At 43.8% G+C, this 14230-nt stretch overlaps 3 protein-coding genes across 3 annotated transcripts; all 3 read right to left on the minus strand.

Moving 5' to 3' along the window:
* Positions 1-1519: 1519 nt before the first annotated feature.
* On the minus strand, positions 1520-3983 carry LOC134176959 (uncharacterized protein K02A2.6-like). Its single transcript, XM_062643653.1, has one exon. It carries the CDS (start codon positions 3969-3971, stop codon positions 1692-1694), a length of 2280 nt encoding a protein of 759 aa, XP_062499637.1. The 5' UTR covers positions 3972-3983; the 3' UTR covers positions 1520-1691.
* A 17-nt stretch (positions 3984-4000) lies between these two features.
* LOC134177638 (uncharacterized protein K02A2.6-like) lies at positions 4001-5759 on the minus strand. The gene is made up of 2 exons (XM_062644412.1): positions 4066-5759; positions 4001-4019 (listed from the first exon to the last, which is right to left on the minus strand). Exons 1-2 carry the CDS (start codon positions 5757-5759, stop codon positions 4001-4003), a joined length of 1713 nt encoding a protein of 570 aa, XP_062500396.1.
* A 3370-nt stretch (positions 5760-9129) lies between these two features.
* On the minus strand, positions 9130-14121 carry LOC134177153 (uncharacterized). Its single transcript, XM_062643895.1, has 4 exons — positions 13993-14121; positions 12812-12878; positions 11138-11380; positions 9130-10096 (listed from the first exon to the last, which is right to left on the minus strand). Exons 1-4 carry the CDS (start codon positions 14077-14079, stop codon positions 9375-9377), a joined length of 1119 nt encoding a protein of 372 aa, XP_062499879.1. The 5' UTR covers positions 14080-14121; the 3' UTR covers positions 9130-9374.
* Positions 14122-14230: the final 109 nt, after the last annotated feature.

Consider the following 14230-nt stretch of genomic DNA (forward strand, 5'->3'; position numbering starts at 1 on the left):
GTATTACACGAGTCTAGACATTTGTATGCATATACATGTATATGCAATATCTTTGTTCACTCGTGTTTAACTAATTTTTGTGTCATCAGTATTCATGCAGTTTGAAGTGTCTAGTAGATCTTCTGCTGAGTGTTGATGTTCGTTTTCAGATGTGGAGGTAGGTAAAGTTGAAGCCATGAACACCAGGTTGTTCAGGCTTAATTACCAGATGGCCTAACCAGCTGCTGTTGATGTGGATCTAACAGATCGAAGTGCTGGAAAGTACGTGCCTATTTTGCTACAAAGGTCTAGGACGTATACATAATTACCAACTGAAGATCAGAAGAACTTTTGTATGCAACTGCAAGGTGGAAAATGAAGTCATTGAAACGAGATCACTCTTACGTACAACGTATACCAAATGCAGACTCAAGGCTGATCACGTAACGTAACCTAGAGGCGACTCTAGGATATGCCAAGATCATTCACACTGCAAATTTTGTTGTCGTAACGTACCCTATTGATTTTCGTAACGTAGCGTATGATGTTGAGATGAATTCAATTTTCCCGATTGACGCCAGCAATTATCCAATCATGGAGCAGTGCGTGAGTGTCTCTCCTGAACATGCGCATTACTGCTGTAAGACGAGCGACCTTGTACGCGAGTATCCGTGTTTGTAAGATGTGGCCGGTCGTTCTTATTTCATTGACAAGAGCGTGGTATTCCCCTAGAGCCAGCCTGCACTGGAAACTCTATCTAATCCACAGTTTCGTTCCTTGTTCTTTCTCCTTTTTTGTCTCCGAGAACTAAAAAGGACTAAGAAATGACGTTTCCTCATGCTTAGATGTGACGGGACACTGAACTTAAGCGAAGAGCTTGATGTAGATGGCATGTTACGTTACGGTAATTACGTAACGTTACGTGCTCAGTGTGAATCAGCCCTTCAGCTCTAGAGGTTTGTGACCTTCAGTATGGTGACTTTGTTCTACGGAGGAAGTTAATTGTTGGCATCTGGAGTATTGCAGGGTTTCCCCAGGATTTCAGAATAGTGTAGCAGACATATCTAGAAGTTGCAAGTCATGCTATGTATCCAGACTTAACTTAATTGCCGAGCGTAGCGAGGCTTCTAATCCGGATCGCACAACAGAAATGGACGTGATCCTATATGGGTCTCCATCGAGCTTTCGGTGTGTGTGTGTGTGTGTGTGTGTGTGTGTGTGTGTGTGTGTGCGCCTGTCTGTCTGTCTGTCTGCCTGTCTGTCTGTCTGTCTGTCTGCGTGCGTGCGTGCGTGTGTGTATGTGTGTGTGTACAAACACAAATCTCAAATTTCTCCTCCCATGACCACGTTTCATGATAGGACCTACCTTAAAAATCGTTTCCGTGTCCGACTACAGATGAGTCTAAGAACGATTCGTGCAAGTGACCAAATGGCAAAGAAAACGCTTCTTGAACTTTCGTCGCCCCATCCTTTTGTATTGTAGCTAGTGAGTGTGTGTACTTGACAACCAAGAAACACCTTCAGGAGTTGCATGCTGTTGTGTACTCACGGTAATACTCTGTTAGACTTCCAGTCTCACGTCCGTTGCACAAGTACAGTACCCGGCTACACAACTGCTGTTCCCCGGATATGCCGGGCCACTACTCTACACCCCCTGTGCTATTCTGAAACAACGCAACCCAACAGCGCTAAACTAGTGCTAAAACAACCAATCACTTTGCATAGTCCGTAACATATTCTACCAAGCGAGCGGGTGGTAGTACTCTCCGCCCTGACCTGGTACATGTGGCATTTCCTCCTTCTGGTACTGGTGTGGGTGGCTCTGGTATCTGACATTCGTTAGGAGCTTCCTGTCTGCTGTCCATTTCTTGTTGTGTCTGTGTTTCCCCCTCTTGCCCAGTTACTGGCTCTCGCCCTGGTAATGGCTGAGACAACGCTACCTCTTCTGTCTTTGCACCTGTATCCTTGCTAGGGACTCCCTCAGGATGTGGCCCTGATCTCATTTGGTCCGCGTGTAACCTGTGTGTTCTGGTAGGCGTTGCCACTCTGTAGGACACCGGTCCAGTTTGCTCCTCGACGGTTCCGACAAGCCACTTGGGGCCCAGATGGTAATTTCTAAACCAGATCGCTTGTCCTTTGGCAAAACCCTTTGGCGGACGATATTCGTTTTGTATCAGTTTGCTGTTGACTTCCCGTTCCACACTTGGTTTAACCAAGTCCAGTCTTGACTTGATGTTTCTACCCAACAAAAGCTGAGCCGGACTCTGTCCCGTAGTGGCCTGAGGGGAGTTCCGATATGAAAGCAAAAACCTATCCAGTTTGTGTTGTGCTGTTCTCTCCCTTTTCTCTGCTTTCATGGCTCTCTTGAATGATTGCACCAAACGCTCCGCCTGACCATTCGTCGCGGGATGATATGGTGCCCCCGTGACATGTCGAATACCATTCTTGCACATGAACATTCTGAAACACTCTGATGTAAACTGTGGGCCGTTATCTGATATTACTTGGTCAGGTAGGCCCAACCGAGCAAACAATGTCCGCAAAGTTGCCACTGTCTCCTCAGCCACGGTGCTTCTCATGGAAAAAATTTCAGGCCATTTGCTGTATGCATCGATGACCAAAAGATACATCTGTCCGTCGAGGGGTCCTGCAAAATCTACGTGCAGCCTCTGCCAAGGTTTAGCTGGGTACTCCCATCTATGGAGCGGCCCTCTACCAGGTGTCCTCGCATTCTCTTGACATCCTACACAGTGTCGAACCTCTCTTTCAATGTCTCCATCTATGCCCGGCCACCACACGAATGACCGAGCTAAACCCTTCATTTTCACCATCCCGGGATGGCCCTCATGCAAGGTTTCCAACACCCTTGCTCTAAGCTTGGTTGGTACCACCACTCGAGATCCCCACATCAGGACCCCCTGATGTGTAATCAATTCGTTTCTCCTCCTGTTGAACGGGATCAGTTCCTTTTCTGTATCCAGTGACTGCCCTCCTTGCTGCACCATCTCCATGACCTGAGATATGAGGCGGTCTTGTCTGCTTGCCCTTTCAATATCTTTTGCTGTAACCGGCAAGGTATCCACAATGCTATTGTAAAAAATGGCTGTATCATCTTTTCGATCTGGAATCTCGTCATCCACAGGTAGTCGTGATAGTCCATCACAGTTGGCATGTTGCCCTGTTGGCCGGTACTGGATGTCGTATGTAAATGCTCCCAGAAACAAACTCCAGCGTTGTAGTCGAGCTGCAGCGGTGACTGGAATAGCCTTGTCAGGGCTCAAAATAAATTTCAGTGGTTGATGGTCGGTGATCAGTGTAAACCGGTGCCCTTCCAGATACAGTCTGAATTTCTTTACTCCCCAGTAAAGTGCAAGCGCCTCCTTCTCTATTTGCGCATACTGTTTCTCCGCCCCGCTTAGAGAACGGGAAGCATATGCGATGGGTCGTTCGCTACCGTCCGGAAACATGTGTGAAAGGACTGCGCCTAGTCCATAGGATGAACTGTCGCAAGCAAGTGTTACTGGTAACCCAGGATCAAAATGTGTGAGAATCCTATCTTGCAACAACATCTGTTTGACCTTGGTGAAGCTTTTTCCCTGGTCTTCACCCCACTCCCACGGGGCGTCCTTTTTCAACAGGTCATGCAAAGGTGCAAGCTCCGTCGACAGATTTGGCAAGAATCTGGCGTAATATTGGATCATTCCAAGGAAAGACCTCAGCTGTTGAATACTAGATGGTACTGGCATCTGAGTGATGGCTCGTGTCTTCTTTTCCGATGTGTGTAGACCTTTCGCCGATATTATGTGGCCACAATATTCTACGGAATCGCTCAAGAACTTGCACTTCTCTTTGTTAGCCTTCAAGCCATACTCCTCCAGCCGATGAAGAACCATCTCCAAGTTGGTCAAGTGGTCTTCTAGGGTGTGGCCCGTGATGATGATATCGTCCAGGTAGCATCTGGTGCCCGGTATTCCCATCAGAACTTGTTCCATCGCTCGTTGCCATATTGCTGGGGCTGAAGCTACTCCGAACGGTAGGCGCTTGAACCGATACAGGCCCCTATGAGTGTTGATGGTCATTGCCAACTGGGAGTCTTCTTGCAGCTCCATTTGCAAGTAGGCTTGCTTCAGGTCGATGACTGTGAAGTGTTTCCCTCCTCCCAAGCCTGCATAAATCTCCTCAATTCGAGGGAGTGGGTAGGTGTCTATCTCTAGCTGTGGGTTAACGGTCACTTGAAAATCGCCGCAAATCCGAACGTTGCCTCCTTTCTTGACAGGAGTAACTATTGGCGCCGCCCACTCGCTGTGCTGTACCCGTTCTATCACGTCCTCAGACTCCAGCCTATCTAGTTCTTGCTCCACGGCTTTCTTCCTCGCGAAAACCACCGGTCTTGCCTTCCAAAAACGTGGTGTGCTGTCACTCCGCAACGCTATTCGGGCCTTGATGCCTTTCATGCGCCCCAACCCTAATCCAAACACATTGGGGTGTCGTGCTAGCAGGTCTTCTAGTTCTTGAGTTGCGTTCAGATGGAGGAGTGACCATTGCAGTCGGATGGCTTTCAGCCATTCTCGTCCCAAAAGAGCTGGCCCTTTTCCGGGTAGTACATACAAGGGCAACTGTTGTTTCTGGTGATTATGTTCTACGTTCACTGTGCACACTCCCATTGGTTTGACGGTCTCTCCAGTATACGTGTGCAGCAACAGATCTGTCTCTTTGATGGAGACCTGCTGTCTTAGTTTCCTCTTGTATTCCTCATGACTTATGACTGATACGGCCGCCCCAGTGTCTAATTCCATGACAATGGGTTTCCGTTCAATTTGCACCTGTACCTCCATGGCGTGGTTACTTCCAAGACTGAACAAGTTGTACAAGTCACTGTCACTCTCACTATGTTCCTCCTTCTCCCATGCTTCCAGGCATTTCATCGCTGGTTTCTTCTTATTTTCCTTCCGAATTGGTCCCTTGTCAGATTGGACTTCTTTTCTTGGACCTGGTTTGGTCCTGCACATCCTTTGTACATGTCCTTGTTTTTGACAACGAAAACATGTAGCTGTTCTAAATCGACACTCTCTGGCTTCATGTGCTCCTCCGCATCGATAACATGTGGTTGATCCCGTTGTCATTTGATGAACCTCAGCCATCCCGACCGTGCCTTCGTGTGGTCGTGGTTGGAGTCCTGCCTCTCCTCTGAGCGTCTCCACATCCCTACTGGCTTGCTCCATTGCCACACAACGTTGTACGGCTTTGTCAAACGTAAGGTCAGTCAACGTCTCTCCTAATAGCGTCCTCAACATCCGATCATCTTTGATACCCGCTATGAATCTGTCTCTGAGACGCTCATTTCTTTGGTCATCGTGGAATTTGCACTTTGCTGCTAGGTGCCTGAGGACTTTGACAAAATCACTCACCGACTCCGTAGATTTACGCACCCTAGTGTCAAATTCATAACGACTCACGAGAGGAGATTGTTCGGGCTTGACGTGGTCCTTTACCACCTGTACGATCTGTTCATATGTGACGCCGCCGTCGCTAGGTGGTGTTGGCGCCAACAGGTCCTTGATCAATTGGAATGTTTCTGTGGGAACATTCGTCAGCAAGATTGCTTTCTTGTGCTGCGCGTTTGACACACCATTAGCCACGAAGAAGAAATCCATCTGTTCCGTATAGCTTGGCCAATCTCCTCCCGGAACGTAGCGACTCGGCTTCCCTAGCAGTGGTCCACGGGGTGCGTCTGTTATCTGTGCTCTGCCGTTGCTAGCTTGTGGTTCTTGATCGACCATCCTCGTCGCCAGTGTTGTGTACTCACGGTAATACTCTGTTAGACTTCCAGTCTCACGTCCGTTGCACAAGTACAGTACCCGGCTACACAACTGCTGTTCCCCGGATATGCCGGGCCACTACTCTACACATGCCACCTACAGTCAACTATTCACACGTCCCGTACTTACAGTATGATCAATTCTTTACTACACTGTGCTGCATCTAACACTGTTGATAGTCAATGTTTGCTGATATCAATTTCTGTCAGTAAATACCATACCACTGTCGTTACAACGGAACTGACTGCATACATGGACTGTACATTTCAATTGTCTTGATCACGATCGCAAAACGACGGCTACCTATACCAGGCCTATATACGTAATATAAACTACTAGGAAGTTTGCATGTTGAAACAAATACGTATTGTCTAGCTAGGACTCGGCGTTTCAGTAGACGGTCTGAAAGCTCCGTTGGAAGTGTTACTCACAAACGCGAGGCGCCTATGGATACCGTAGAACTAGTACATGATTAAAAACTGTGGGTCAAACTGGGTATTAATTAATTACTGAAGCCTTCCGCCCCAAGACGGAAAGGAATGAAGTCACTACAGCCTGAGATGTCTTCCGCGTTCATTTGCACACACGCACACTAATGCCATCTGCTTACTGTATTGTAAGTGCAGTGTACAGTAGTGTGCAGTACTGTACATGCCTTGAGTAGAACAAAATGTGAAAGGATTGGTCACGTGGCTGGGGTTCGCGTGGTGCAGTGCCACACTTTAGGGAGAACCATGGGTCTATGCATCTTTTGATCATTCCAATTTTTGCATTTTAGTGCTGTTAGAAATTGCAAATGTTTCAAATGTTTTAATCAATAATATACATTTGATTCTTTTAGAAACCCTACAGCAAAAATTTGCAATTTTGATTAAGCAGTAATTCTATTGTTTGATAAGGACGTTGTTCAACTGTTGGAAATGTATCTTATTATCAATTGTTAGATTTTAATGTTTACGCAAATTGAAAATTGCAACAGTGGCAGTGGCACCATTTGATCATTCTAATTTTGTAACGTAACATCTTTGCTCAACATCCCGGCCAACATACCGGCTGTAAGTGCTAATTGTATTAATAAAGTTTGATGAGCAATCCTCAATAATTGCACACTTCGTTTCCACGGTAGTCTATCAAGGTACCGAACACCGACCGTCATTGTCAGGTACGTCTAGCCTTCTTTATTTAGACAGGCAGTTGTTTGTTTCGTAAATTCATAAATTTTTCATAAGTTATTTTCGTTGCCCTACCCTAAAGCTGCATGGTCATAAACGGTGTGTATGTGGAAACGACGTGCAATTATTGGGGATTGCTCATCGAACTCTAGTAATACAATTAGCACCTACAGCCGGTACTTATACTACATCAGTAGTGTGAAACACTTCAGGCAACGGCTGCTCCAAATTTTCTCATATAAAGCTCAAATTGTGTGTGTGTGTGTGTGTGTGTGTGTGTGTGTGTGTGTGTGTGTGTGTTCGCGTTTGGGGGCCACGTCTTTTGTCCGTTCGCAACCGAAATCGGTACGCACACTTGGCACGCACAGGGAAAGGTTTGCATAAAAGAATTAAAAAAATTATGCACCGGGTCCCCTCTCCAGGGGTCGACCCCCGCGTAAAATTTCTCGACAACGCACACGCTATACATTCCTGTTCATTCGAACACACGCCCATACCAGTTCTGTGTAGACCCTATGCATCGTCGTCCTTCGCAGAGCTTCGAGCGATCGAATATCTCTTGCTGACGAAACTTGCTCTTCTATCGCTTGCGTTTCTCTCCAAATTCTGATTGCATTTGCACCGAATCCAACCTACACGTTTTCTGCAGCAAGCGCTACACGGGGAGTGTGTCGATTTCTATCGAAACATGCGCGAAGAGCAAGATTCGAATTCATTCAGCATATCCGGGATCTCGCAACAAAGATTGCACGTGGCGTGTCCACTCCAGTGTCTTGCCCGTACGAAGGACAGGCCATGTATACTAGTATATATATATATATATATATATATATATATATATATATATATATATATATATATATATATTATGATGACATGTCCACTGATAACAGTGATGACTCTCTTTAGTGTCCTCTGTGTCTCTGGTGGGATTTAACACCTGCTTTTGAACGGCATTCCTTGCCACAAGATTGTCAAACAAATGACTTGTTGGCAGGAACAATTTGTTCTTTCCGTTTCTGACGTTGAGCTTGAAGATGTCTAGTACGATTTTCTTCAAACTGTTGGAGTGATGAATGGCAGAGAGATCTCCAGTTTGTTCTATCACTGGATAGTTTCTCAAACTGCAGGAAGTCAATCCCACAAGATTTCATATTAGCCTTGATAGAATCTTTATAACGTAATTTAGGACCACCTTGATGACGATGGCCCTGTTCCAGTTGACCAAAAAGGAGTTGTTTGGGAATTCTATCATTAGGCATTCGAGACATGTGACCAGCCCATCGAAATTGGCATTTCATAACAAAAGATTCAATGCCACTGATGTTACAACGAGATAACACTTCTGTGTTGGGTATATAGTCAGTCCACTGGATTCCACATATGCGGCGAAGACATCGCAGATGAAAACTCTCCAAACTTTTGAGGTTACGACGAAGAAGGGTCCATGACTCGCAACCGTAGAATAGAACTGATAAGACTACTGCTTTGTAAACTGCAACCTTCGTGGTCAGTTTGATTTCATGCCTTTGCCAGAGTCTGTTGTACAATTTACCAAAAGCAGATGTTAAATCCCATAGATAGAAGGCATTTCAAGACGAGAGAGTGGATCTGGGCATGCACATCCCTTATTCACTCTAATCTATTCCACGTGCAGGTTTCTCTTTTGTGTCGCTTTTTGTTTTTTCTTGGAATTTTCTGTTTCTTCCAAAGTCTCATATATATATATATATATATATATATATATATATATATATATATATATATGTGTGTTGGCCGGGGTGTTGAGGAAGATGTTCGGTTACAATATTAGAATGCAATTTTCAATTTGTGTAAACATTAAAATCTAACATTGACAATAAGATAGATTTCCAACAGTTGAACAATGTCCTTATCAAGCAATAGAATCACCGCTCAACCAAAATTGCAAATTTTTTCTTTATGGTTTGTAAAAAAAATTAAATGTACATTAAAACATTTGAGACATTTGCAATTTCAGTAGCATAGAAATGCAAAATTGGAATGATCAAAAGAGGCACAGACCGCCATGCCACCCTCCTCCTCAAGAGCGAGAGAAGGGAGCTTGACACATTAACTGGCACATGGGATTGTTGACATCTGGCACGCTAATTAACACCAGCGATAACAATGAGCGAGTGCGCTGCATTCCAATTGAAGATCCACCTACTAACACACTACTGTAACCTTACTAATTAGCTATAGCGTATGCGCACCTAAGTGTATCTTCTCTACCTTCGATCACTTCTGCCGCATTTAGGTTTAATGTTGTCGACTTAGATCAGATATCTAATTATCGTAGTAATCAAGACGTACAGTTGTAACAATGTTATAGTACAGCATGCAACTACGTGTATATACAGTATCTAGCGTAAACCGTCAATCATCACTTGGGCACTAGAAATCCAGGTCGAATGACGTCACGAGGGGGAACACTTGTCGTATGTAGGCGACGCCTCGGCAATGGACGAGGCTGCACAGATGACACGTGACTAACTGCACGAGATATATGAGGACGCAGGCGCCGCGGTGGCGGAATAGACATTCCACTCTCCAGTCTCCTCTCCGACAGCGGAGATATCGAAATAGCCAAATCCGACGTAGAATGTGGACGATGGGAAGCTCTCATTTCTGCATTGATTTGGGAAGGAAATACTCTACGTGAAATCAAGTTGCCAGACGCTTGAGGCTTGACTGACTCGTAGTAAATGGCGGATAAACCGTCTCCATCACGTGCTCCAACTTCTCGTTTTTGATATAAATCATGTATAGTTCGAGTTTCTTTGACCATCTCCTCAACTAGGGAAAAAACTCTCTTGGCTGCTCGGACAGACGTGAACTCGAAAACGGTTTTTTGATAAACAGGAACGTCAATTGCAGATTTTATCTCGAATTTCATAAATATTAGAGGAAAATACTCCACAGAAAAACTATGCAGCCGCTGAGTATCCCACAATTGAAGAGTTAAATCGTTCGTAGGATCGCGAGCAACAAGAATGGAGCCATTCTCTGACTGACGATACAGAACTGCGTGTAGGACTGTTAGGCCTAGAGCATCCGCATAGCCTTGAGGAAGAATAACGTGGTGACAGGTGGTAGAGATATTTTCTAGAAGAGAAACCCTGGATTTGAGCATAGTTTGTTTCTGTATTAACTGTACACGCTAGACGTCACACAGGAATCTCTAGACATTACATACTGATAAATGTTTATTTAAAATCATAACGTAGTTAATTAAGTTATGTTTGTCTGTAGTTGTTTTGTGTACGCTCAAGAGGGAAACTGTAGCTACACGTATATATATAGTTAGTTGCAATAAAAATATTAGTCATTCACACACACACACACACACACACACACACACACACACACACACACACACACACACACACACACACACACACACATACGCACGCACGCACACACACGCGCGCACGCACACACACACACACACACACACACACACAAACACACAAACAAACACAAACACACACACACACAAACACACAAACAAACACACACACACACACACACACACACACACACACACACAAACAAACACACACACAAACACACACACGCGCACACACACACACACACACACACACACACACACACACACACACACGTGTCTACAGTACTGAAAAACATGCAGAGACGGCGGAAGTGACCCAGCTGATCCCGCAAGCACTATAGGCCATGCAACTAACCTTTTGAAAATTTGACTTGGATCCAGAAGCTGAATCCCGTATACTTCCAGTCAAAATAAAATAATTAATACACAATATTTTGTTTTGGGGCTCAACTTCGTGGGTTTGTGAGAGAACATATTTGTTTAGTATTTTAAATTTTGCCTTAAGTCACGTGATTTAGTCATGCCGTTCAGGAGGCCACCTGATCCACTGAATCTGATCAGTAGACCTGCATTTGCTTCCACGTGCCCTGAAGCCTAGATACACTGTGTGTGTGTGTGTGTGTGTGTGTGTGTGTGTGTGTGTGTGTGTGTGTGTGTGTGTGTGTGTGTGTGTGTGTGTGTGTATAATTTGGCATAAAATAAATAATTTAGAAGTACGTAGAGTGATACATACTCTCAAGCTCTACCTAGCCACAATTAATTACGATATAACAAGGTAATGAAACAACGTGTACCTGCAAAATATGACGAAATTTGACTAAGCTGTGCCATCCATGCCGCCAGTTGTTCGATGGACGTCACTTCAAACGAATACATTTCAAATTTTCGCTCTCGTTGTACGGCGATGCACAATTGCAAACGTTTCTGATTACAGTGATGACTCCGCCAGTTCCTGGAAAGATTCGCCTGGAAAACAGGACTAGGAAAGGTCGAGCACGCAAGATGCGGGTATCCTGTCAGCTCCAGAAAGGCAAGTTCTACTTACAAAAACAACAACAACATACATGTAGTAGCTAGAGAAAATGTAGCAATGTTGGTGCGTTCACACTACATGGTCAAGTAGTTGGATTCTTAGCGAATTTAGGTCTCTTCTAGCTAATCAGCAGCATTCACACGTACGAGTCTATGTCAAGAATGCGTATTGCGTCCATACATTGGTAACAAGGACTTTGCGCATGTGCCGTAATTTATTAATTAATTGACTAGTTACGGTATCCGCAGGCGCCTCGCAATGGTGAGTACCACGTCTCGACGGAGTTTTCTGACTGCCTACCGAAACTTACACCCTTAGCTAGACAGTACGTACACGTTGAAACCTTGTCATGGAAATTACCGTAAATGCAAACTAATAAAAGTACGGGACGTGTGAATAGTTGACTGTAGGCGACATTCAGCTCCTGACGGTATTCCTTGGTTGTCAAGTACAATACTTATATACAATATATATATATATATATATATATATATATATATATATATATATATATATATATATATATATATATATAGGTCCCACAAAGGACTAGCCGTACCATCTAAACTACATCTAGCTAATATCAATTTAGCATTGATACACCACAGTCTAATAGAGAGTTGCTGATCGAAATGACAAACAGATTGGCTAATTGAAACATTATGTCTAAATGAAGCTCCACGTGCTATGATCGTGAGCACTTGAAGGCAGGGCCGGACCCAGAAGAGGGTTCAGGGGTTTGCAACCCCTCTTTTCCAATAGGCGTGATTCAATAATTTCATATAATTTCATTAGAAAAGAGAAAATTAGTAATGCTTTAAATAACTGCTAACGGTGAACCCCTCTTTCAAAAATTTCTGGATCCGGCGCTGCTTGAAGGCTAGAAGCTGTCCAAAGACCAAGAGTCTCAACCACGAGCGGATGAAAAATGCTGCCTGTTCTGATAACATTTAGGTATATATATATATATATATATATATATATATATATATACTATCCCACCATCCCGTTCTCCGCACAGGCATATTATCTATTAATATTACAATAGTTAGTAAATTAATTAGACTAACGTTGTATCAAATTTATGTTTTTGCATGAGTTTACATGCATTTTTACTCCTTTCTAAAAAATTAGCAGCCAGACGGAATTTTCATTCAAAGTTATTTCCCGTTCAATTATATCCCATACTGAGAAATTAGCAAGAATCGAGTATCCCAATGTATACAAATTTAAATATCAAAGGAGAGCCATATAGCACCACGCCCCTTTCTGTTGTGCGACCCGAATTTGAAAGCCTCGCTATGCTCGGCAATTAATTAATTTCGTCGTTTTCTACACGTGCCCTTGACTCCAGGCTACCTAGAGACCTAATTCAGTGTCATTGTGCTTGAGCAGTCTTAGTACACAACTTGACAACTTAGATACAGATGTATACCGCTGCCATTGTCTGCTGTTCTTGTCACTTCTTCTAGCTCCAGCGTCAACTGCTTTTTGCGCGAGCCCTGTGGCAAATACAACAGAAATAGTTCTTTAGATACAATATGGTTGGCGATTAGACGTGTGACTTCATGAAAACAGTGTGTCTACTAGTGTGTGTGTGTGTGTGTGTGTGTGTGTGTGTGTGTGTGTGTGTGTGTGTGTGTGTGTGTGTGTGTGTGTGTGTGTGTGTGTTATTGTGCATATCAATGTAAATTTTAATAAATCTTTGTCTATCTATTGTCATTATCATTAATCAATCCTTAGCTTATTGCTAGAATGCATAATTCTTGAAAACACAGGGATGCGTCGATGTGATTAAATAATTATTAAAGATACTTAACTAAATATCATCGATGTCCCACAGCAACACACACTGCAATTCACATGCATGACAGCTAGCTGCGTAACTCTAGATCTTGCACGGAGTGCGTTTGTTAGCCACGTTATTTCTCAATTCCGTAGCGCTCTTGCATTAATTATAGTATTATATATATATATATATATATATATATATATATATATATATATATATATATATATATATATATATATATTGAGGTGGACGCGATTATCATGCTTTCGTTGAGCTGTTGCTACCATGTTTCGTTCCGTTAACGAATTCGTCTCTAATTTTAGAAATCGATCTCGTGTACGTCTCCAACCTGCATGGGAAATGTGAAGTGACATGTCTAGCGACCGGATCCGGAAGAAAGCAGCTTCAACGTTTCCTACAAATCTTTCTTGCAAGACGATGTCGATCGTTCATCATCAGTAATAGAGTATACTTACACCTCTCTAACATATTGATTTCTTGAAGATCGCGGATGATGTATGTTGGTCGTACGCATGCATGCCCATGGGACCATGGCTTGGCTTCTCGAAGAATGAATTCATTTGTTTTGCGATTCTTCTGTAACTTTTCGCGTCCCCCCAAAAAAACGACTGCTGATTTGGCTTGACAGACTCCCCACACGCTTATAAACAAACATATATAGGTACAAAGATACATACCGACAGACAGACCGGAAGTCAATTCAGCCCGTTTAGAGTGAGCTTCTCGTGAAGCAGTCAACCACTTATTGTGGTGTCCTTTATTTACGCTCGTAGTCTGGTAGTAGAGTAAACAAACCAGGTTACCTTGCGACTTGTTTTCCATACGACGTCCTTGTAGAGTTTCACTCGAATCTCACTTGCTACGGCGAAGCTCTCTACGCCAGATTCCATCGACCTAGTTTGCTAGATAAAGTGGCTAGAGAGGCTATACCGATCCCGGATGCGGAGGATTTGTAATTTGCACGTGACCGATGATGTCACGGTAACTAAAAGCGACGAATGGCGGAAAGTCCTACTCATTCCTCATTCGCTTATGTTGGCA

This window comes from Corticium candelabrum, chromosome 3 (genome assembly GCF_963422355.1).
Source record: "Corticium candelabrum chromosome 3, ooCorCand1.1, whole genome shotgun sequence".
Taxonomy (NCBI): Eukaryota; Metazoa; Porifera; class Homoscleromorpha; order Homosclerophorida; family Plakinidae; genus Corticium; species Corticium candelabrum.